Genomic DNA, 23,354 nt, shown 5'->3' on the forward strand with positions numbered 1-23,354 from the left:
AGCAATGGTTCCTTAGGTACCTCTGGGAGCCCCCCGGGCTCACGGATGCTTAGAAAATGCCTACTGTATTGAATTGGCTGCTGGTTGGGCTCCAAAACAATTTTAAAAAGAAGCCATGGCCTTTCTTCCCTCTCCCGACTGAACATGAGATGCAGAGAGCGGCTCGTCTTGTATCAGATTGAAGCTCTCTTATTAAGTTGCTCTCGCCCCATCTCTCTCCTCCTTCCCCGTCCATCTTCATGCTCACCTCCCCCTCAGCTGCGTGTGAAATCCTGCACAAATAAACACTACGGAGTTCCTGGAATCTCTCTTCCAGGACCCGCCCCTCTGGACTTTCAAGCCATTCTAGTCCAAATACGTTGCAATAAAAAAAATAAATAAATAGAAGGGTGGGATTGCCCATCTTCGTTTGCAGGTGCCATGACGACAAATACCGTTACGAAACAACACAGACATCTTTCATTTTTCTGTTCAGACGCGTGCCTCTCCTCCAGAACTGGCGTCCCTTCAGTTGTGTTTCAGTCAAACCCGCCAAAAAAGCAAGGCTTAAAAAACCCAATGGAATCCTTTTGGGGCATATAGAATTCTTAAGTGAGTGCTCTCCTACACTGTCTCCCAGTGCGCTTTTTTCTAAGAAAAGACGTAAAATGGAGAGTAACCTTATTGTATGAAGGCTGCCGAAGAAAACACGCATGCACGCTTGTACACACACACACACACACACACACACGAGCCTGCTGGCTGGTAACACGGGCTGCTTCTCGGCAAGGCGGTGGCGAAGGCTCTGGGGAGCCGGGCACCCACCCTCCGGGTACTTGTAGGTGTGGGTGATGTCCTCCCGCTCATCACGGCCCACGCTCTTCGTGCTGATCTTCATCCCCACGGTCTGGGAGTTGTTGGTGGACTTGCACATGGACCCATCCTCCTGCATGATCCAGTTCACCACGTCAGCATTGACCTCAGCAAAGACAAAAGGTGCGTCGTACTTGGTGCTCAGGTCGCCCTCCTTGATGGCGCGAACCGGAACCGGGCCACAGCAGTAGGTCCCTGGTCGGGAGTAAGAGGAGAGACGGGCCCGGGCTGAGGGGAGGGTGGCACCCTCTCACACCTTGCACATTTCAACCACGTGGGTGCAAAGAACCTCAAGCCCGTCCAGCCCTCTGACTCAGGGACAGCGTTGCTGGGAGTAAGAAGGGAGTAAGAATGAAGAATGGAGACTCTGGAGCCCGCCCAGCTTCTTGGGTTCCAATCTCAGATGGCCTCTTCGTAGCTGGGTGACCTTGGGGAAGTGACTTAACATCTCTAAGCCTGTTTTGTGTGCTGGGGATATTTGTACCCACCTAACGGGGATTCGCGTAAACTAAACACCATGTAAGTGTCTGATAAATAAAATAGAAGCGTATCCCCCCCCTGCACCCCGAGGAAGGGAGGGAGCCACGCAGTAAAAGGCGGTGTGTCCATCCATCCTGCTTCCTGCCGGCCCGGAGAGCCACAGAGGCACCTGCCAACAAACTCAGAGAGTGTGCGTTGACTGAATGAACAAGAGCTGGATGTTTCTCTCGCTGGGGTTTACAACGGCTTCAAATGGGTCACAAAGTTAAATGTGGAGGACTAGAGGCTGGGTAGCTTACTACAGTATATCCTTTTGATGCAACACGGTAACAGTCATTTAAAATTAAAATCACGGAAAACTATGAGATAGAGAAATGCCAATGACATATGGAGAAGTGACAGGGCCAAGACAAAAGGTCACGTGCAGCCGGAGATCTTAACGCAGGGACCAAAGACCCCCAGAGCACCGCAAATAGAATTCAGGGGTCCGTGAACTTGGATGGGAAAAAATCGCATCTTTGTCTTCACTGAATTTCGGTAACACTCCTTTCGATTGTGAAAGCAGATAAACCATAGTCTTCGGTGCCTTTATGACTTCTCACCCATAAGGAACACAGACATTTGATATCACTTTATAGTTGGCATAAATACCTGGAAATACCGCCGAAATGCATCCGTACCGGTACATCGTGGAACTTACTATCTAAAAAATTTTGATAACCATGTTTCGGTGTAATTGGTTTTCTTTGTTACCCTACGTAATATATTCTATACATTTAAAAATATTATTCTGTTGGGGGGATGGGGTGACCAGGCGATGGGCACGAAGAAGGGCACGTGTGGTGATGAGCACTGGGTGTTATAAGCAACTAATGACATTGAACACAACACTAAATACTAATGATGAACTATATGTTGGCTGATTGAATTTAAATAAATAAATAAAAAATAAAAATAAAAATATTATTCTGAGAAAGAATCCATTTGGTTTCACCCAATTTTGCCTTGATGTTCTGTCTCTCTTCCTCCCTCTCTTTTTCTGTCTCTCCTTCTCTCTGTCTCTGTCTGTCTCTTTCTCCCTCTCTCTGTCTCTGGCTCTCTGTCTCTCATACGCACACCTACAAACAAACATATAATAGGAAATTACTGGAAGCTGTGTGTGAATGTTACTGATATTTCTCTGGGGTGGGGAGAGGACAAAGATGTTCTTCGATTTTTTTCTTTGTGCTTCTCCATATTTGCTGTTTTCCACAATGCATGTGAATTACTTTTCAAATCATAAAAGAAGCAGATCGTACACTATGAGTGAGGACCCCCACACTTGTGCAGACTGGTCATGGTCTCTGGAGTCAGCCAGACTGAGGTTAGAACCCGGCTCTGCCACTCTGGGCTGAGGGACTGTTGGGGAGCTCTCACCAAGCCTCAGTTTCCCCGCCTAGGGAAGGGGGCCACGCCTACCCACCTTCGCTCTTCTCCTGGGGCGTGGGGTCCAGGGCCTGCCACCCGTCATAGCCAGGCTGCAGGTCCGGCCTGCTCATCCATGACTCCGCCCAACAGTGGTAGTTCCTGTTGGAGAAATGAAGCGAGCACTCACACTCCTCCCCTGGGCTCAGCCCAGGGCGTCTCTGACACTCCTCCTTGCTCTTCCTCCCCTGGGCCCTAGCCAGGTGCTCACTCCTACCCCGGGAGTCATTGTCAGCACCTCCCCCACAGCCCTCCCCTTTCAGTGGCTCCTTGAGTCCCGCTGATGGGACCTCCTCCCTTCTCCGCTGTCCCTTCTTTTCCAGCTCACGGGCTCTGCCCCTTTTCAGGCCGCATCACTGCTGGCCTGGACCACACCCAGCCCACCGCCTGCAGTCTCTCCCTTTTTGACCTCCCACTCCAGGGTCATCAGTGTCCCTCTCCCAGTTTGAAGCCTTTGGTGACAACCCATCACTTTGAGTCAAGCTCAGACCCCCTAACCTGGCATTCTAGATTCCCAAAAAACCATTCCTCTGACACCTTTTCATGCATCGTGTGTTGACTTTCCCTCCTTTGCTCATGCTGGGGCCCCTACCTGGAGAGCCCTCCCCAGGCCCTGTTCCCCCTTGTCCAAATACTGTTCAACTCTAAACCCCAGATCAAATGTGACCTCCTCTGAGAAGTCTTCCTAGGTTTCCCTTCCAGGGGACCCTCCCCAGTGGGGTCTACCCCTGACCCCGGCCCCAGCTCACCAGATCATCTCGCTTTTGTCTCTCTGGATCTCCCCAAACTTGTCATAGACATACTCGATGAGCAGGTTGCTGTTCTGGTCATGGGCCGAGTTAAAGTTGGTCACCACTCGGGTGGGGACGCCAAGGCACCGCAGCACTGGGGGCGGTGGAGGGGACGGGATGGGGAGAGGGGTTAGAGGAGGAGCTGAGGATCTGGAGACCTGTGTCGCTCTGCGTAGCCACATGCCCATCTGCATCCCAGGCAGCACTGTACCCATCATCCAGGTGGCGAGGGTGGGCACCATCCCCTTACCCGGATGATGGTGTCCACCTCACGGGTCACCCCATGTCCACTCTGCCTCCTCACATCCCAGGGAACAGAGGAAGACCCAAAAATGCAAGTCTGACATCAACACTCCCTGCTAAACCCTCGATGGCTTCCCGTGGCCCTTGGGATCGAGGTCAGACCTCTGGCTATGGCCCTTGGCCCTACAAGGTTTGGCCCCTGACCGCCTCCTGGGCACTTTGTCCCAGCCACACTCGCTGCTCCTCCAGCACTCTACACTCCTGCCAGCCACAGGGCATTGGCATATGCTATTCCTCAGCCTGGAGGGCCACCCACCAGGTTTAGACGGCTCCATCATTTGCGAGACTGGGGATTTACCATCATTGGCTATGGATGGGCATGTGAGGGGTCCTTTAATTTGTCCTCTGAGGGCAGTAAGTGATCTGTCTTACTTTATGTGCCCAGAGCCCAGCACAAGCCTGGCACAGACAATTTTGTCAAATGGACGAAGGGGCGATGAAGTAGAGAGAGGAGGAGGAGGAAGGGGAAAAGGGAGCAGGGAAGGAACGGCAGAGATTCAGGGCAAGGAGCACACACACAGTGGAGCAGGCAGAAGACGGACCAAGGGTCGGGGGGCCTTCCGTGCAGGACCAGCTGCTTTGGGCTGTGTGACCTGGGGCCAGTCCCAACACCTCTCTGGGCCTTGTTTCCTCCTCTACCACACACGGTCGTGGTACACACGCAGGGCAGGCTGTCGTGCTGGGGAGCCACTGCGAAGGGGAGGGCCCCGCACAGTTTACAGAGGTCACAGTGACGGGGGACAAAGAAGCAGGACATCTGCTGGCACCTACAGACCTCTGAGGAGGGAGGGGGGCCTGGGCACAATTCGTGCCTGAATGGTGGGGTGCTCCTGACAGGCGGTGCGTTTTGGGTCCCTTTTCACTCCCTCATTTTTAAATAAGCTTTTTATGTGTTTTGTGAAAGTAACATATTCTCCGGGTGGGATAAAGGAAATAAATATCTTTTTTAAAGTGAGAAAAGTCCTACTGAAGGTAACCTGTGGGACTCTTGCCTTTTAGTTTTGATGGAGATTGAGTCTTAGAGATGGCGGGCGGAGTGTGTGTGTGTGTGTGTGTGTGTGTGTGTGTGTGTGAGTGTGTGTGTGTGTGTGAGTGTCCTTTGCCCTGTTGCCCTGCGCCCACTGTCAAGCACAGTAAGAGGTCCCGGGACAGCCCTGGATTCTGGGCCTGGGCAAGGGCCCCTGGGAGCGGAGAGGAAGGACAGTGTTGACCCTCCCCCTCCTGGCTGGCTGCTTGCCCTGAGGCCCGGGCGGTAGACGCTCTGCGTCCCGACCCCAGGCCTTGCCCCAAGACATGACAGGCCTCAGGATACAGACCAGGCGTGGGGAGGCCTGTCCCTGCTGCCCGAGGAGCAAGGCATCACTCCTGTCCTAGAGCTGGTGTCCCAAGAGGCCTCATCATCACAGTTCTCAGGCCAGGGGCCGCCCTGGAACCGGGACACCTGATTTCAAGCCTGGCCCTGCTCGCCAGCTGTGTGACCTTGGGCAACCACTTCCCGTCGCTGAGATTCCATTTCCTCTTCTAAGAGGAGCTAATAATAGCAGCTTTTTTGGATGTCGCGGTGATTCAGAGAGGCAGTGGGTGCTGGTGTGGGCGGTGTCGTCTGCCCCGTGCCCACGGAAGAGCAGGTGCCACGGTGCCCATCACTGCAAATGTCTATCCAGTCACTGTGGGCTGACTCCGGACATTTCGAAAATGCTCCAGGGTCCAGCTGCGGAATCCCAGCTTCCCCTAGAAGCCCACAAACCCAAGCCTACCCTGAACCTGAGACTGTGCGAAGTGCCATCTCCCTGTGAATGAGGTCGGTCACCACAGTGTCCATTTCATAGGTGAGGATACAGCCTTGGAGACAGCAGTTCTCTTGCCCAAGTCCACCCAGGGGCTGGCAACAGAGCTGGGGTTCAAAACAGGCAGCGGGACACCAGAGTCTCTGGGTCGGGCCAGCAGGAGGCTGGCTCCTTGCAGAAGCCCCAGCGGCCTGCGCATCTGAGCCCCTGGCTCTGTCCCACACCAGGCCCAGGAGAAGGCTGCAGGGACCCAGACTCAGCCCTGGTCTGGAGGAGAGAGGGATCTCGAGCAAGACCTCTGGAGGTCACAGCCCCGGGGGGTGGAGGGGGGGCATCTGCCGGTGAGCTTGGGGACCCAGGCCACAGATGGTGTGTCTCCAGAAAATCCGTGGGGTTTTCTGAGGAGGCATTTCAGGCCCCTCAGAGGAAGAGGTCTGCGACAGGGGAGTTTGCACAAGAAAAGGGAATACACAGGTCCCAGGAGCAGGCAGGCATGGGTGGTTTGGCCGTGGGGAAGGGGAAGCAGAAACAGCCTAGCTGGGAGCCCGGCCACACTGCCCCTGCCCAGACTGCTGGTGGGGAGGACAGCTCAGGGACGTCCCCAGGCTCTTCCCTGGGCCCGGCCCGGTCCCGGGTCAGAGAGGCTAAGAATCAGGACCAGCCTCTTAGATTCCCTGAGCCTAATACATGATAATAGCAGTGGTAGTCATTGTAATAAGAATGATCTAGAAGCATGAGTATTTGCTGTTATGTGTCTGAAATCATTTCCAGCACTTCACACGTTATCCTCACAACCGCCCGAGGATAAAGGCACTGTCGCTATTTCCGGTTCACATGTAACAGAGCTGAGGCTCAGAGAGGCTCAGTGATTATTCGGGGACATGGCTGGTCAGAAGCAGAGCTGAGACTGGAATGCAGGCCTTGACGCTGCAGTCTATGTTTTTAACTGGTACAGGATACTGTCCCGTTCTCATACGCACCATCACCAGCCCAGGACAAGCGTCACCATTCTCTGGGCTTGAATTTTTAAGCTTTTTTAAAGATTTATTTTACATTTTGGTTTTAAACTGCTTTCTCTTTTCTCACCTGCATTTTAGAAAGTGCTTTCTCTTTCTGGACGTTGATATGACGGTTATTACTGAGTTACTAATAGCTAGGACTTACTGAGAGCTACATTGGGCTGAATTCTAGGCCGAGCAGTTTTCTATCAATCCACCCTAGGAGGGAGGTCCTCTTGCCCCCATTTTACAGACATGGAAACCGAAGTTCAGAAGGAAGTCATTTGCTCAAGGTCACAGAGCAAGGGAGTGCTACTAGAGATATTTAATTTAGGGCTGTCTGGCTCCGAAGCCCATCTTCCCAACCCTGAGCCCAGGAGGCCTCCCAAATGACACCCCTCGATCTTAACCACCAGCTGCAGGCTAATTGTTGGAAACAGGACCAGAGAGGGGCAGCCACCGACTCCAGGACTCACCGTAAGTTGGTGGCGTTAGAGGCAGAGACAGGACCAGAACCAGGGTTTCTGATTCCCACTTGAGTGCTCTCCCTGCCCCCCTCCCAGGGCTCAGGGAGTCTGGGAGCAGGTTCCACACCCTCCCCTCATGCAGCATGCAGCTCACCTGTGCAGGCCACAGCGGCGAAGACCCAGCACTGGCCGTACTTGACACGCTGGCAGCCCGAGGTCTTCCAGCGCCTCAGGATGTCCACACTGCCGATCCAGAACATGGGGCTGATGCCATCCTTGTAATTGTTGTCCCAGCGTCCCAGCAGCACACCCTGGTCATCGTTGCAGTTGACCTACAACCAGAGGGACATCAGAGGGACCAAGCCTGGGGAGCAGGTGCTACGAGTTCAGTATGTGGTGAAAGGCAGGGAAAAGAATTTAGGAGAGGGAACAGCCCATGCAAAGATAGCAAGGTGCGACAGGCTGGTATATGGGAGAAGGTTGGGGCTGGAGCCCAGGGTGTGGGAGAGAAGGGGAAGAAGGGAGGAGGTGGCCAGGGGTCAAGATCATGAAGGGGATGCTGGTGGTGTGAACTGGTCCATGGGGCGGCAGGAGAGTGACAAGATGTGATCTGAGTATTACGAAGACCCTCTCTGGCCCCTGCCTGGATTGTGTCATTCCCCTCACTCTCCCATTGCCTTGAGAATAAAATCTAGCCTCCTGACTGTGGCCCATGAGGCCTGCATGGTCTAACCCCTGCCCACCTCCTGCACCCCACTCCCCCTTGCTCACTCCTCTCCAGCCACACCAGCCTCCTTTCTGCTCCTCAAACTGCCAAAGTTGTTCCCTCTCCTCAGGGCCTTTGCACAAACTGTGCCTCCTCCCTGGAATGCTCTTCTCCCACTTACTATATCAGCTTAAGGATCATCAGTTAGGGAGCCCCCCCCTCATCGTCTCCTGGAAGTCGGACCCCAGCCCCTCACCGAAGTTGGGTTCTGCAGTTAGACACTCTCACACCTCTGGCTTCCTTCGGTGCCTGCACCATCATTTCTGATTATGCCTCATTCCCGTGGTACTTCTGTCAATGTCTGTCCCCTCCCACCCATCCCCCCGCGAGAAGTTAGAGACCATATACGTCTTACACCCAACTGTTTCTCCAGTGCCTAGGACACAGGTGCTACCTAATACTTGCTGAATGAGTGAATGAATGGGTGAATTGCTTTTAGGGACCACATGACATTACCCTTACTTGTGTAAATCTTGTCTGTCCAAATACAAGCTCTCTTAGCTGAGACTTCCCCATCTCCTGAGTGCCCCCAACCAGCCAAGTGTGGAGTGTGGCCTCCATCAACACAGGAAGGGGGGAGTACATCGTGGGCCCGGACCCTGGGGTGGGCCCAGCCCCTCACTTACCATGGCGCTCACGACCCGGGCCATGTAGACAGGACTGCTGCGGCGGGAGCAGTCACGGCAGGCATCCTTCAGGAACTTGGGGTTCATGTCCAGGAGCGTCAAGCAAATGTCCAGGATCCCGTCTTCAAACTGTGTTGGGGAAAACAAGAGAAGGATGAGGGAAATGAGAAGCCACCTCCTCCAGGAAGCCTGCCTTGCAGCCCTGCAGCTATAGGTCCTCTCTGTTCCATCTCACACACTAAGGAGGTCTGGGCTGGGTTGGTCACATCTCTGTGATGCCAGCTCTGCCTGGCCCAGGATGGGTTGGGGGAGGGGGGAGGACAATGACTGAGCTTGCGAGAAAGAGGAAGGGATGTGCTTGCATTCAGGGCATGGCCGGGGGTTGGGGGTGGTGGTCCTGGGAATGTGGAATAGAACCCACAGTGTCCCTGGGGCTTCCCTCTCCTCAGGGTCACCTCAAGTCCTGTCACTGCCCCTTTCCCATCTCTGCTTTGCCAAATATCTCATTTCCCCTAAGGCCTGACTCACCCTGCAGAGCTGATGAGAATCCTCTCTCCCCCTGCCCCCTCCACCCCAACACACTGCTCTGATTGGAACTGAGGTAAATTATATATAGAAATCCCTCCTCTGTTTCACTGCACCTAGAATAAAATCTAGACTTTTCCCCGTGACCTGCAAGGCCTTTCACAATCTGTGTCCCACCCCATCTCTGACCTCATTAGCACCACTCATTGCCCCAGGGCATTTGCACTTACTATTTCCTTTGCTCGGAATGCTCTTCCTGCCACTCTGTATGGCTCACATCTTCTCATCCTTACAACTCAACTGTTATCATTACCAAAAGTAGGGCCCTCCCTCCTTGTCACATTCCGCTGGACCATCTGTCTGATCAGTCCAAAGGCGATCTGCCCCCTGCCACCCACCTCTGTGGTCTTGTCCCAAACCAGGCTTTGTCACAGTTCTCCCTCCATGGCTTTGAGCCCTTTAGTGGCTCCCTATTGCCACCTGCCTGACATTCACAACCCGGACATTGCTGACTTTTCCCATTTCATCTCTTGGGACTCCTTCAGATATAAAGTGCTCCCTGAGCTACAGAATTCCTAAGCGCAAGATAAACTTTCCCACCCCTGCGCTTTTGCTCCGGCAGCTCCCTTTGCCTTGTACACCATGCTTCCTCGGCCTCCACAGCCCAGCTCAGAGCTTGCCTATATCAGGAATTGCCCGGATTTCCATTGGCAGCTATTCACTTCCTTCCTCTAGGTCTTATCATTCTGGATTGTGATGGCTTCCGGAAGATTCGTAAGGGCTGTGTCCAACGGCTCAACACAAGCCTGGACACAGAACAGGACCTTGGGAAATGAAAGGAAGGACTAGGCTTTGTTCTGTTTCTCAGGGGAGAACACAGAGCCCTGGGAATTAAGAGCCAATTTACTTTGCGATCTATTTTTTTCTATCCCGCTCACACCACCATTTCATGTACACCCCAGAACAGGCTATAGGTTCTTGGGCAGATATTCTTGCAATTAGTATCCCCAGTATTCAGATGGGGAAACTGAGGTCAGAGCCCCACACCACACAGGGAAGACTTCCCTGTGGTCCCAGGGCAGGACTCTGGAGGCCTGAATATGGAAACCCTAACCCAGGGGCTGTTGAGAAAAGTCTCAGGGTGAACCCTATCCCAAAAGGCCAACACCCCCCAACACACCAGGAAGTTGAAGGGCCGGGAAGGAGTGTGACAATTCCTTCTTGAGTTTTCTCAGTGTCTCGAGAATTTTCATGGGAGGCTGGATGGCAGAGGATGTAAGATTCCTACTTCGAACCACCAGCCTGGGCTGACTTGCTGGAAGATGAGGAACCACATGGAACAGAGCTGTGCCATCTAGCAGAGGTCAGCCAAGCCCAGCCTAGGCAGACATGCCCCAGCTGACCCATAGATTTTTGTAAGAGATGATAAACAGCTGTTGTTTTCAGTCTGTAGGTTTCGGGCTTGTTTGTTATTCAGCAGTAGCTAACCGATACAACCAGTGGTTTGCCAAGTATGGCCACCGACCAGCAGCATCAGCATCGCCTGCGAACTGGTCAAAAATGCAAATTCTCAGCCCACACCCAGACCTACGGAGTCAGAAACTAGGGGTGGGACACAGTGACCTGTGTTTAAACACACTTTTCTTGGGATTCTGATGTATATTCGAGTTTGAAAGCCACAGACCTAGATAATGGTGTAAAGCCTCTTCTCAACACACACAATAGCATTTCTATTATTCTGGTATATGGCCTTGACTATTCCCTTTCTCCCTCCTGCGGCACCTGCTAGCCCCACAATTCCCAAAGGCTCTCCTGATTCTTTCCCCACTTTGAATCTGGGGCTGCCATTCCCATGGTGGCTAGGGCAACCCTCTGCTCTACGACCTCAGGCTTTGACTGCCTCACAGCCGGGTCCCCGCACACAGTGGGCCTGCAGGGTTGGGAAGGGCAGGGTGTGGCCCCACCTGCCCAAAGTTCCAAGGTATGCTTTTGATCCACTTGACCGAGCCCTGGTAGATGAAGCCCTGCTGGGTGAGCACGTACTCCTGCCGCTCCTCCTCCGAGTCCAGGTACACGGCATCCGCTGCGGGTGGAAAGGAAGGGCCCTCAGCTCTGGGTCTGGGAGGGCACACGGTCCCCAAAGACATGGCAGCCAGGGTGCCAAGACCCAGGGCCAGGTCAGAGTCTCAGAGGGCCTCCTATCTTTGAATCAGAAAAGCTAATCATTAATTAATAATCCCATACCTGAGAGGTAAGGTGTTTTCAGCTAGTATTATCAGTGGCTGCCATTTATCCAACCCTTGTGTGTGATAAGTGTATGACATTTATTAACGTTTAATTTCCACAAGAGATCTATGAGAAAGGGACCATTAAAGCCCCATTTTACAGACAGGAAAACTGAAGCCACAATAAGCGATAGAGGAGCATTGGACCAGGAGTCAGGCATCTCCAGCTGATCCTCCCTTGTTGTGAGACCCTGGGGAGATCCCTTCCCCTTCTTCGTCCCCCTCACCGTGTTCCCTGAGGGTAACATGGGATGCAGACCTGAAAGGTGTCTCGCAAGCTAAAGCCCTGAGCCAGTGTAAGGAGGAGCTTGATTCAAGGTAGAGAGAAAGGCTACTAGGGTCGCTGGGGCTCAGAGGAAGTGGGGTCCTGTCCAGCTGGGGGGAGGGGGTGCTCAGGGAAGGTGCCCTAGAGCAGGTGGGTCGTGATTGAAGGCCTTGAGAAATGACTAAAATTTAGATACTCGGAGTCTGATGGGATGACATGCGAAGCAGAGGACCAGAGACAGCACAGAGACAGCTGCGGGCATGGCACTTAGCTCCCCGTGGCTGACAACCACAGTGAAGAAACTGAGGCTGGGAAGAGGAAATCCAGAGCCACATTATGACTTTGGTGGGCCCTGGGCATTTTTGCTTCTGTGGGCCCCTTCCTCCAGGAAAAATAAAAATAAAAATAAATAAATAAATAAATAAAATTAATATATTTACGACTGCATATTAATATTACATATTAAAACATATTCTCTGACCTAAACGTTCATTTTTTTCCTCTGATTTTAAAAGAAATTAAAACATTTTTATGGGTCCTTAAAACAACGGCAGCACTGGCCTGGAACGCAGCTGCTCAGGCCCCTGGGGCCCCCGGGCTCGGTCAGGCCCATCTGCACCCCCCTCAGTGCACGGGGCGAACCAAGTGTGCAGGTGGCCGAGCGTCTTTTGTCCCATAGCCTGGACTGTGGCTCCCAGGACGGCACTAAAAATTAGCTTTCCTGCAAATGAACTATATAGCAGTAAGTCAGCTGACTGTGGGAGAAAGAACGAAAGAGAAAGAAAAACCCACGGTGTTTCGTCATCGGGTGAGAGTGTTGTCCCCACCCCGGCCCAGGTGGCAGGGACTGTGCCCTCCGCCCAGCCCTGCTGGTCAAGTGGGGTCCTTGGGGACAAGAGGCCCCCCGCACATACTTGGAGCTCGCTCCCTCCTGTCCTTACTGAGCTCAGGGGTAGAAGGCTCTGATTTCAGGGGCAAGTCCCAAAGGGACAGCAGTGTTCTCACCCAGCAGCCCCACCCCCACAGAGCCCAACTTCCTGCCTCCACATCACCAGAACCACCCCCCCCCAGGCTCCCACCCTGGGATGTGGGTCTCGGTGCGGCTTGGCTGACAGCCACCCCAACCTACAGGGTAGGGATGGAGCAGGGTTGGAGGAAAGGCCAGAGAAGGGGATATCCCTAGAACCTCACTCCCTGTTCCCTGAACTCTGAACCCCTGCCATGTTGGTGAATGGGGGGACACTGGCCTCTTCCTGCTCCGTGGGCTGGGCGGCCTGCTAGCTATAAGCTCTGCAGATTGACAAAATCAAAACCAGTCTACAGGGGGGTCCAGCAAGGCCACTTCAGTCCTGACAAACCATTCCATGTGGCCCCAGGGCATGTGAACAGGGGTGCTCCATATGACTCCTTTCCTGTGAGATCGGATCCGCTGGGGACGACCTCATGTCCCTCGGTGGAGGGCCAGATCAATGAACGGTCCACACTGGCAAGACACAGGGCACTCTGAGCTCTTAAAAAGAAAAAGCAGGGGCACCTGCGTGGCTCAGTCGGTTAAGTGTCTGCCTTGGGCTCAGGTCACAATCCTGGGGTCCTGGGACTGAACCCCACATGGGGCTCCCTGCTCATCAGGGAGTCTGTGAGGAAGGACACCCCATTCCTCAGCTGGGGCCCACCCACAAGGCCTGTCTCTCTGCCTCGCTATGCAGGAGCAGGGAGGAAACAGATCTGACTACCCTGTTAGTCATATGGGGAAACTGAGGCCTGGGAAGGGGTGTGGCAACCCCTGCGACCCCCTTCCTCCTCCAGCCAGCCTCGGCCCTTTAAGCCATCCCCTCCAACTCGCTAGCTTTGTCCAGCCTTGTCCACTGACTTACTGAGGAGCTTCCAAAGGCTACCTAACTTCTCTGAGCCTGCGAGGACCCTGACGGTCTCCCCCTTGGGACTGTTGAGAGGAAGCATTGAGGAGGCACTTAGGTAACCAAACTGCCCCTGCCCGCCGCTTCTGGCTACCCTACCCCTCCACCTCCCTCAGTTTCCCCTCCCCAGGCCAGTCTGGTGAAATTTCAAACAGAGCCCCATGAACCAGAACCGGGTGTGGAGCCGCGGCCCCAGGCATCCCCTGGGCACCCCATTCCTGGATGGGGCTGTGAACCCCAGACACCTCCGCGCCCAGGTCACAGTGCTCGGGGAACACAGGCGCCTCAGAGGCAGGGTGAGATCCCTGGGTAGCTGCGTGGCCTTGGGCAAGGCATCTGGCTGCCAAGCGCCCGTCTCTTCCTGTGACAGGCGGAGTGACAAGCAGACTCACATGGCAGGGCTTTTGGGAGGCGGGAGCGCGGCGCTGCCCCATTCCCCCCCGCCCTCAGGGGTCTAGCCCCGCGCGCGGACGGCACAGCTCACCTGGGCACCAGGTGTTGAAGAGCAGAGTGAAGTGACCCAGCACAAAGCTGGAGCCCTGGTAGCCGGTGGAGGCCTCCAGGCTGAGGCGGTACAGGCCGATGGGGGCGTTCGCCGGGGTGCTGAGCTGCAGCGAGAGGATGCCGTCCTGCTGGTCCATCGCCACGGCCGTCCAGGCGCCCTCCTCCACAGCGCTGGCCAGCGGGAAGCGGGCCTTGGTCCCGGCCTCCTCTCTGGGGGCTGGGCCTGACGGAGAGAAGGCCGTGGCCGTGAGCCAGACGTGGGCAGGGAGGGAGCCAGGCCCATTGCGGGGCCAGGCGCACGTGCCAGGGGTCCCGTGGGCCTGGGTTTGAGGCCTAGTTCCGCTGCTGACCACTGAGGGAATTTGGGCAAAAGGTTTCATCTCCCTGAGACTTGGTGTCCTCATCTATAAAGTGAGGGTTAGACCCCAGCCCGGCGGGTGCTTCCGTGAGACAGATTTCTCCTGGGAGAGGGGACAGCTCCACCCAGGGCAGGGTCTCAGTCACCCTGCCTGGGCTGGTATGACTTTGCACAAGCCCCTCCCCCTCTCTGGGCTCCGTGTGTCCACCTATAACATGAACAGGAATCCTGGGGAGCATCCCCTTTCCCACCTGAATGGGAAGTCCCTGCTGGGCTACAGCTTTCCCTTGCAGAAGAGCAGGATAGGACCTTGGTCCTCTGATGTCCCCGCGGGAACCCATCTGAGAGGCCCCTTGCTGTGGAGTGCTGGCCTGTCCAGCCTCTAGGTGTTTGTCTCCCCAGGGCCCCCTCAGGCTTTTTGCCTCTGTGTCTCCATGGTACCTCCAAGGAGGGCTCATAACCGTCCCCTCCCCACCGCACAGAATTTTACACTTTACGAAGTGCCTTGGCACTTCCTGCTTCCCCGGAGACCCCTTGTACAGGTAGAAAAACTGAGGCTCAGAGAGAGGAGGGTCTCCCAAGGATATCCCAGGAGTCTGGGGCAAAGTTAGGGTCTGAGCCCAGGTCTCTAGGCTCTGGGCTGTCCTCCACAGCGCCTCTCATTCCCATGCTCCCTCATAGGGGTCTTGAAGGCTCCGTGAGATAGGGAGCCGGCCTCAAGCTTGGCTGCTTTTTCTGGTGGGGGGAAGGCTCTGCCCCTGCAGGCAGCGCTGAGTCATGGGAGGGCGAGGAGGGGCTGGTCCTCCTTTCTGGATTTGGGTGGCTGAAAGGAGAAACAGAACCTTTTCTGCCTGGTTGGGCGGCTGCCCTGGAAAGTTTATATTTATTCTTGCATCTCCCTCCCTGTAGCTCGGCCCACCTGCTGCTGACAATATGGGAGCCTGTTCCCTGAGGGGTTCCCTCCCTGCACCCTGCCCCCTCCTTCTAACCCACCCGCCCCACACACACCCAGGCCCAAATATAACCATGAGCTAACAGGCATGACATAGGCCTCCAGGGCCCTGTCTGGGTGCCAGGAGTTGGCTGTGTGCCTTTAAATGCTCCTGAGCATTTGAGCAGCACTGGGCCCCCGAGAGCCAGCCGGGGTCTGGTTCCCCTACTCAGGCTCTGAGTACTGTGTGACCCGGGCTAAGTCACCAGGCCTTTCGGATCTGCAGCTTTCTCAACAAAGAAGAAAATAGGCTCAGACCACATGCCCAGGAAGGTCTGATTCTAGGTCTCAAACTGGCTCTGTGACCTTGGACAAGCTACTTAGCTTCTCTGTGCCTCTCCTTCCTCATGTGAAAAATGGGGTCCATTACAGTCAATTACAAATACCTCCTTCCAAGGTCATTGTGAAGCTTAACCAGGTGGAGGTGCCCGGCATACAGTAAGCCGTCAATAAATGACAACTATGTTTTGTTATCGTCACTCCCATGTCCCAGCGCAGTTTAGAGGACGGGCAGAGACGGCATAGAAAGCATTCCAAAAAGTGACTAGAACAGTAATTATGCAGAATACGTGAGCATTCCTCCGTGTCACCAAAAGGGAACATTAGAAGTCAGAATCCTCAGGCCAAACAACAGATTTTGAGGACTGGAGTGAAATGTCGAAATTGCCTTTTCAACTGAATCACTTTACAGATGGGGAAACTGAGTCTGAAAGGGGCCAAGTTAGGGTGACCATATGGCCCAGTCTGCCTGGGACAGTCCCAGTTCACAGCCGTGGCCCCAGCATAATTCTTAATGGTGCTCTTTCATTCTCAGAAATGTTCCTGTTTGGACAATCAATGATCTGGTCACCATGGTAACAGCCCAGGCCAGGACCCACGGCCACCCAGCATTATTGACATACTACCCTCAAGGACAGGTCGGGAAACACATTTCCCTTTCTCTCCATCCTGGGACAGCTGTACACACACACACACACACACACACACACACCCCTTTCTTCCAAGGGGCCCTGAGCTCGGGTGGGGGTGCGATGAGGACAGGCTGTCCCCCTGGTCCCGCCACTGCTCACGTAAGCCGGCTCCGAAAATTCACTGGCTGCTGTTCCACATGGTTCTCCTTGTGGGGCCAGAGATGCTTCAGGGACCTCTCTGGGCCTAAATGACCTAGAGAGTCAGGAGTCCTGGGGACTCTCCTAGACCATGGTTGGCCAGGGGCGGGGCGAGGGGGGAGTGGATGAGGGGAACCTTCTGGAGGAAAGCCCTCTATCAGCCTCATAAAGGTTCTTTTCACTACTCCTTCAGGCTGACCTCAGTCCCAGCCCACTCACCCTCTAAACCCTGGCCCCTCTTAGAGGGAAGCAGAGCTTTATTCCCATAATAAGAATGGTGTTTGTCTATTGTGGTCTGAACCTGGAGCCTGTCAGGTCTCCAACATCTGGGGGAAATACACAGCTTCCAGGTATGTATAGGGTCAGGCCACGTACTCCACTCACTGAGTGACCTTCGCCAGCACTCTCCCCTCCGTGGGCCTCAGTTCTCCTAAAGAGGTAGGACAGGCTGATCAGTGCTAGAATGTTCCGGCACAAGGGCAGGGTGGCCAGGCCAGGCCCGGGCCTGGGTGCTAATCCAAGCCAGGCCTTGAGGTGAAAGGCCTGGCTTCCTGGTATTGTCCCTCAGGCTTCCCCAGGCCATCAGAGTTCTTGGTAACTCAGACAGGGAAGCTGTGTGCACCCAGAGATGGGGCGCCTTCCCAGACTGCCCGCCGGGGCCGCGGAGGGGAGCAGGGCAGACTGGCCAGGGTGTGAGGTAAGTCCACGGAGACTGGAGAACAGAGATTAGTTGCTGGGGCAGGACCCAGGATCAGCTGCCCGCCCACCCCAACCCTGAACTTAGGGCCTAATTACCTAGCCCCAGGCTGCCTAGATGAAGAGAGGAGAAGAAAGGGGATGCCTTGAGAAAGAAGAGAAAGAAGGTGGGAAGTCACAGGTAGGCCCCGCTGGCAGCTCCTCTGCTGTTCCATTTCACAGAGGAGCAAACCGAGGCCTGGCTGGCCCTTGTGGTGACTAGGTAACTGGCTGCTGTCAGCTCACAGCAAGGAAAACCTCAACGCTGGGGGCAAAGTTTGAATCCTGCTTTATCCCTAACTCACAGTATGATTGGGACAGGTAATTTGACCTTTCTGAGCCTCAGTATTTTCATCTGTAAAATGGGGTCTCATTATGCTTCCAAGACGGGCAGATTTAGGATGAACATGCATACAGTAGGTGCTCTATAGGTGCTGTGATTATCATCCCAAGCCTGGCTCTTCTCAGGGTATCCTGTTATGCACTACAGTGGTCCACTTTACAGAGAGGGAAACTGAGGCTAGAAAGGTCAGAGGCTCTTGGAGGCTCCTCAGATCAGTTAAAACGGGCCCTAAAGGTGCTAGTGGTGTGTGAGGGGGGCCGACCCTGGAGAGTGGGTGTATCCCTGTCAGAAGCGGAGGGAGAGGGAGGAAAGGCATGGGGTGGATATCCATGGCCAGTCTGCAGGCACAGTGATAAGCCTTATCGAAGGTTGCCCTGTAAATACCCGCCCCAGCCTGTTGGCTGCTCTCTCCGCTCTCATAGGTCTCAGGAAGAACTGGCCTTTTTCACCCCTGAGCAGAGTCCCAGCCAGGCGGCCCCTAGCTGACCTCAAGGGAATGGTTCCCACCCAAAGCCAAACACAGAAATTCGGCATTCAAGGCTCCTTTCCCAGAAATGGCAAGCCAAGAAGATTGGTCACTGGGCATCTGGGGGTGGGGTGGCTGGGACCTCAATGTCTTTTCACCCATCGCTGGACCCCCCTGGAGCAACAGCAGCAAGAGCTGCTCACGTCTACAAGACGCTCCCCCGTGTCAGGCCCTTCTGCCCTAACAACCCTCCACCATGAGTGCTTTGCACAGGATAAAACGGAAGCTCAGAGAGGCTCGGCAACTTGTCCAAGGTCACACAGCGGGTAGGCAGTTTAGTCTGCACCGGAACCCAGGTCTGTCAGCCCCCTGAGCCTGAGGCAGCCTCCTGAGGCTTGGAGAAGGAACTATGGGAACACAAAATTGTCCTCTCAGACAGACGGAGCCCGCTGGGTTCTCTCCACCACCCAGACCCAATGTGGGCTGGATCCCAGAGGCCTGGTCGGGTTATGTGGATTTGGGGAAGTAGCTGTTGATAAGAGTTGAAAACTGTTTTGATGTGGGGAAGAGCGGGCAGAACCTTGATAAACCTTCGAGGCAGGAAGCTGAGCCCCACCCCTTGGTGATAACAGGTTTTCGGAACCGGTGTCCGGCCCACTTGTTTACGAGGCAGGGTGGCCTGGGGCATCATCCCTCCACGCTCTGGGCCTCAGTTGCCTCATCTGTAAAATGGAGCTAGTGGCTGCTAGAAACTCCTCAGGGAGCAAAGAGGCATGGAGCCCCGTGCCCCGTTGTCAGGGGGCCCTGAAATCACAGCACAGAGCAGGTCAGGGCGAGGGGGTGGCAGAGGGACTCACCGGTCACTGCACTGAAGGTGAGGCTGTCCACACTGGCCTCGTAGCTTCGGCCCTCGAAGTGCAGGGTCAGCCAGAAGGGCTGGCCCCGCCGCACCACCAGCCTGTCCCGGCACAGGTCAGCTGTGTGGTGGTCACGGCCATTGACCTCCAGCTCCAGGTCACATTTCTCCAGAACCAGATCTGCAGAGACAGTGGGAGGGGTGTCAGCCATGGTGGCCTCCTTCAGCCAGCCGTGACCCCGGGGCTCCCTGGACGTGGGGACCCCCCAGGGTCATCCAGAAGCCAGCCCTCTCTAGATAATGGTTACCAGCCCTACCCGCTCCCAATCCCCCGCCCCGCCCTGTCATCCTGGGTCTAGCCAGCCGTATGTCCCCAGCTCTCAGTCACAAGGTCATGCCCACTGTGGCGTGTTGGGAGAGGTCTCTGCCACCTTCCAGCCAAGTGACTTCAGGCAAGCCCCCTTTCCTCATCTGGCCCCAGGACTTTTGTGAACCGCTCAGCACGGTGCCTGGCCCGTTAGCTGCTTAATTCAACACGAGCTGTTCCGTCCGTATTAAAGGGCTCTTTAGGTAAAGACGAGGTGGGGAGCAGTATCTGGTGTACGTTATTTACACGGGCTTTGCCTTTTAGTTTCCATTTTCGATGTATAGGAAATACGGAGGCCTGAGGACCACGTTCAACACAGAACCAGGATGCAATCGACAGAAACGCACACTCTGGAGACAATAGGCAGAGGGTCCGCTTTCCTTAACAAATAAATTGCAAGGGGAAAAAAATCGCTGAAGGGAGAAACTGCAGGTTAAGAGAAACTTAAGAGACATTTCGGCCCCTTCGCAACCTGATTTTTAAAAAACGATTCTTAAGCTTCTCTCTACTTTGGTACATTCAGTATTCCCCATAATAAACAAGTTTTTAAATGCCGGGGTTTGGAGCCTTCTGGACCTACATTTTGGTCCCGCTGTGCTGCTTTGTGATCCTGGGCAGGTCTCTGTCCCTCTCTGGACCTCCGCCGAAGTCTCAAACGTCTCCTGTGAGGACTAGGAGAGGATGCTGGGCACCCTTCCCCCAAGGCCTGGCCCAGGGCAGGTCTGATACGTGAAAGCTCTATTTATAGCTTTAGAGGGAGCTGAAGACCAGGGCGGAGGCAGGGGGGTGGGCGGGAGGAGGTCTGAGGGAAGTGCAAACCTCACAAATCTTGGCAAGCTCAAGGTCACGATTAGGAAGACCGTGGGTGGGGAGATTGGGCCAGGCGGACACTCGGCATGGCGGGGTCCTTGGAGAGTACGGGGTCCAGCTGAGGCCGGGGGCAGGGATTTGCCCCAAGTCACCCAGCAAGTGGGTCCTTCCACGGGGACATCGACCCAGGTCCCCTGGCTTCTGCCGTGGAAGATCCCAAAGTGTCCAGTGACTGCTGAGGGAGGGCTCTGACATGGCTTTATCTCGGCTTAAACCTCAGAGCCTTCCCACCCACCCGGCTACTACCACCACCACCTCGACTGTGCAGACGGAGATAGTCTGTGGCCCCAGGTCCCATGGCAAGCGGCGGTGTTGGGATTTGAATCCAAGGCTGTGGCTTCTGGAGCCTGTGCTGGAAACCCCCTCACTCACAGCTCAGGGTTTGTTCGCCATCCCCCCACTCCTTCCTTCCCCTCCCTCCCACTCCCGCGTTGTTCTGGGCGTGGGAGGCGGCCTGAGGAAGCTGACCCCCTCTGCACTCTGAGCAGGAGAGACCTCCACACCAGCCACCACGGAGAACTTCCTGCTGGCCTGCTGGGGTAAGGAAACATTGTTTTTGGAAACTTCTATTCCAGAAAGTTTAAGCAGGAAAGAGACCCCCATGGGCCCTCTGGGAGACCATAGAGAGATGGTCGGTTCCTGGGCTGGGGCAGGTGGGGTGCTTTCTTGGCCTATTGTCTGAAGAAGGATTTCCAGAACCCATGCCCAGCTCCAAAGGTGCAGAAACACTGAGCTCTAGGATCATAGGATTTCTGCCCTGAGAAAGGACCTGATGTCTTGCAGGCCAGTGGGACCACTGTAGGGAGTGGCCACTGGGGTAATAGGGCAGTTGGCTCATCACAAGTGGCACCTCCCGGGTCCCCCAACGCCACGGAGCCTCTCTTGGGGACAGGGATGGGAAAATGCATTGCAGACTAGTGGCCACCTGGGTCACCCATTACAGCCAGTGCTAAGCTGGTTTTCGATCCCATGTGTTGGGACGCCAGATCCCTGATAGGGACAAAGGTGGCCTGAGGTCACACAGCAAGTCAGGCTGGTCCACGGTTCCTCCCTCTCTTCCCTTCTCCACGTGCCCCACATCCCTCTTCACATCCCCTCCCCCTGCACCTCCTTCTGGGGGCTGCAGCATGCAGAGGCCATCTCCAAATGGACTGGACCCAAGAGTTAGCCGGGACATGGGGTCCAGCAACGTTAGTGCCTGACAACCTCCACTGCAGAGATCCCTCCCCTGGGACAGAAGTGCTGCCGCATGTGTGTGTGTGTCTGTGTGTGTGTGTGTCCGTCCGTGGCATGGGTGGAGCAGGTAAGAAATTAATCAGACCCCTTCTCTACTCCCCTTGGCCCTCACGGATGTACCAAGAGCCGCAGTGCCGTCCATTTACAGGAGGGGACACTGAGAATCAACAAGTGGCCAAAGACCAGCGTTGCAGAGCTCGAGGGCTGGCAGGACCATAGAGAAACTGTCTGCTCTCAGCCCAGTCCCCCATAGGGTGCTGGACCCTCTTCTCTGGCCCGGGGCCCAGCAGTCTCCCAGGCATGGCTTGCACACCACGAGCGAGAACGCACACACCTCTTCCGAGCTGGCAGGGACTAACCAAAGCTGAGTGTTCTGAGGCCGGGCCAGACCCATCTGCACAGCTGCATGGGACCCAGCCCCACTAAGTGACTGAGGACAAGTGACAATGGTCCACTAGCCCAGGACCTTACAGTTTACAACACATCTTCACGTTTCATTGCCTCACCGGATCCAGGGAGGCAGGGGTTAACGATTATGCCCCGGGGATGGGGAAAGTGAGGGCCCAAGCTGAGCCACCATTGGGAGCCAGGCACTCCTCACCCAGCCCAGCCTTCCTTTTGCTCCCAGACTGGGGGACTGAGGGACTGAACCCCTGGCCAGGTGTTTACCTCCCCCCCCCCCATTGCCCAGGCAGGACCACTGAGACCAGGGAGGGATGGCCAGGCGCAGGGCGCCTGAGTGGTGGCAGCGCTGACCCTGAGACTCACCCTCGGCCATGGTCAGGTGGTGGCGGTGGCTCTTCCTCTGACTGGTGGCTGGACCCTCCAAGCACGACCACTGAAGGCCACTGAAGGCATGCACTGCCGCCGCAGAGAGAGCCGTGAACTTATAGCCCTCTTTGGGCGGGCAGGGGGCGGGGCGTGCCTGAAGGCGGAGACCTGGTGGGGCCACCTTTGCCCAGCCTGGGCCCGGCTCTCTGCTGCTCTAGGCCAGTTAGGGTGCCCTCAGGGGTAGGAGCCCGAGGGAGGAAGGGAGCGGCAGCTGGGCAAGGGCGCCCCCTGCAGGAGCGGACAGATATCAAGGCTGAGAACGCAACGGACTGGGATACACAATGAGACCCGGACCCACAGACACACCTGGCACATTAATCAGACCTTGGGTAATAGAGACGCTTGGGCACAGAAACAGACACGTGCAGGGACAGACACAGAGCTGCACCAGGACACAGCTTACCTGGATACACAGACAGGTCTACCCCGGTCAAGAAGACACACACGCACACACACACTCTCTCTCACTCAAATATGGATACAGATGCAGCGACACAAGCACACAGTCAGAGACATTAGGATGGGGACACTCAGTGACACACACTGCAACAGATACAGCAGACGAACCTGGGCACAGAGACCCGGTGACATGGATGCAAATCAGATCAAAATTGCAAATACCAAGCCATCGATACAGCCAGACACACAAGGACAGGTCCCCCCCAGAGCCCCCCACAGGTCAGCAGGTGTCCAGAGGCAGCCAGCTCACAGACACACACAGACAGACCTCACAGACACGGACACAGCATCAGGTGTGGATGCAAAAGCAGATCAGGACACCCAGAGACACACACACCTGCAGATCCTCTGAGAGGGACCCACACGCAGACACACAGACACGGCCACAAAGGCAGAAACACCGCCACCCCTTCCTGCAGCCCAGCTCTGGTAATCAGCCTCTCCCACCCATGCTTCCGTCCCCCTCATCATCCAGCCACCCTCCCATTCACCCCCCATCCCTCCCTCCTCTCTCCCTCCACTGAGCTTCCTTGCAGACCCACTGTGTGCCAGAAGGGCCCAAAGCCAGACTTGCAGGGACTCAGCCTTTGACCCCTGGAACCCAGCACCCTGGCTGTGCCCATCCTGGTCTCTCTGCTTCCCTGGCCACCTATGCTTCTTACCCACCCCGAGGCCTGAGCAGAGAGGGCCCCTGGAGAGACTGG

General features: G+C 55.4%; 1 protein-coding gene across 2 annotated transcripts in view; it reads right to left on the reverse strand.

The window, feature by feature from the left end:
- The window catches only part of TGM2 (transglutaminase 2), a 30,860-nt gene extending 8,576 nt beyond the window's left edge, over window positions 1–22,284 (reverse strand). The window contains exons 1-9 of one of the 2 annotated variants that reach the window (XM_008698110.2): window positions 22,129–22,284; window positions 18,889–19,068; window positions 14,010–14,252; window positions 11,024–11,142; window positions 8,535–8,663; window positions 7,297–7,474; window positions 3,546–3,681; window positions 2,795–2,898; window positions 805–1,047 (exon numbers count right to left, since the gene is read on the reverse strand). In XM_008698110.2, coding sequence (XP_008696332.1) covers window positions 805–1,047; window positions 2,795–2,898; window positions 3,546–3,681; window positions 7,297–7,474; window positions 8,535–8,663; window positions 11,024–11,142; window positions 14,010–14,252; window positions 18,889–19,068; window positions 22,129–22,138 — 1,342 coding nt within the window. In that variant the 5' untranslated portion in view covers window positions 22,139–22,284. Of the gene's footprint in view, window positions 1–804; window positions 1,048–2,794; window positions 2,899–3,545; window positions 3,682–7,296; window positions 7,475–8,534; window positions 8,664–11,023; window positions 11,143–14,009; window positions 14,253–18,888; window positions 19,069–19,834; window positions 19,973–22,128 lie in introns of those variants that run through there. The other variant, XM_040638301.1, reaches the window with a different exon arrangement.
- Window positions 22,285–23,354: the final 1,070 nt, after the last annotated feature.

The sequence above is a fragment of the Ursus maritimus genome, unplaced genomic scaffold, assembly GCF_017311325.1.
Source record: "Ursus maritimus isolate PB19 unplaced genomic scaffold, ASM1731132v1 scaffold_22, whole genome shotgun sequence".
Lineage (NCBI taxonomy): Eukaryota > Metazoa > Chordata > Mammalia > Carnivora > Ursidae > Ursus > Ursus maritimus.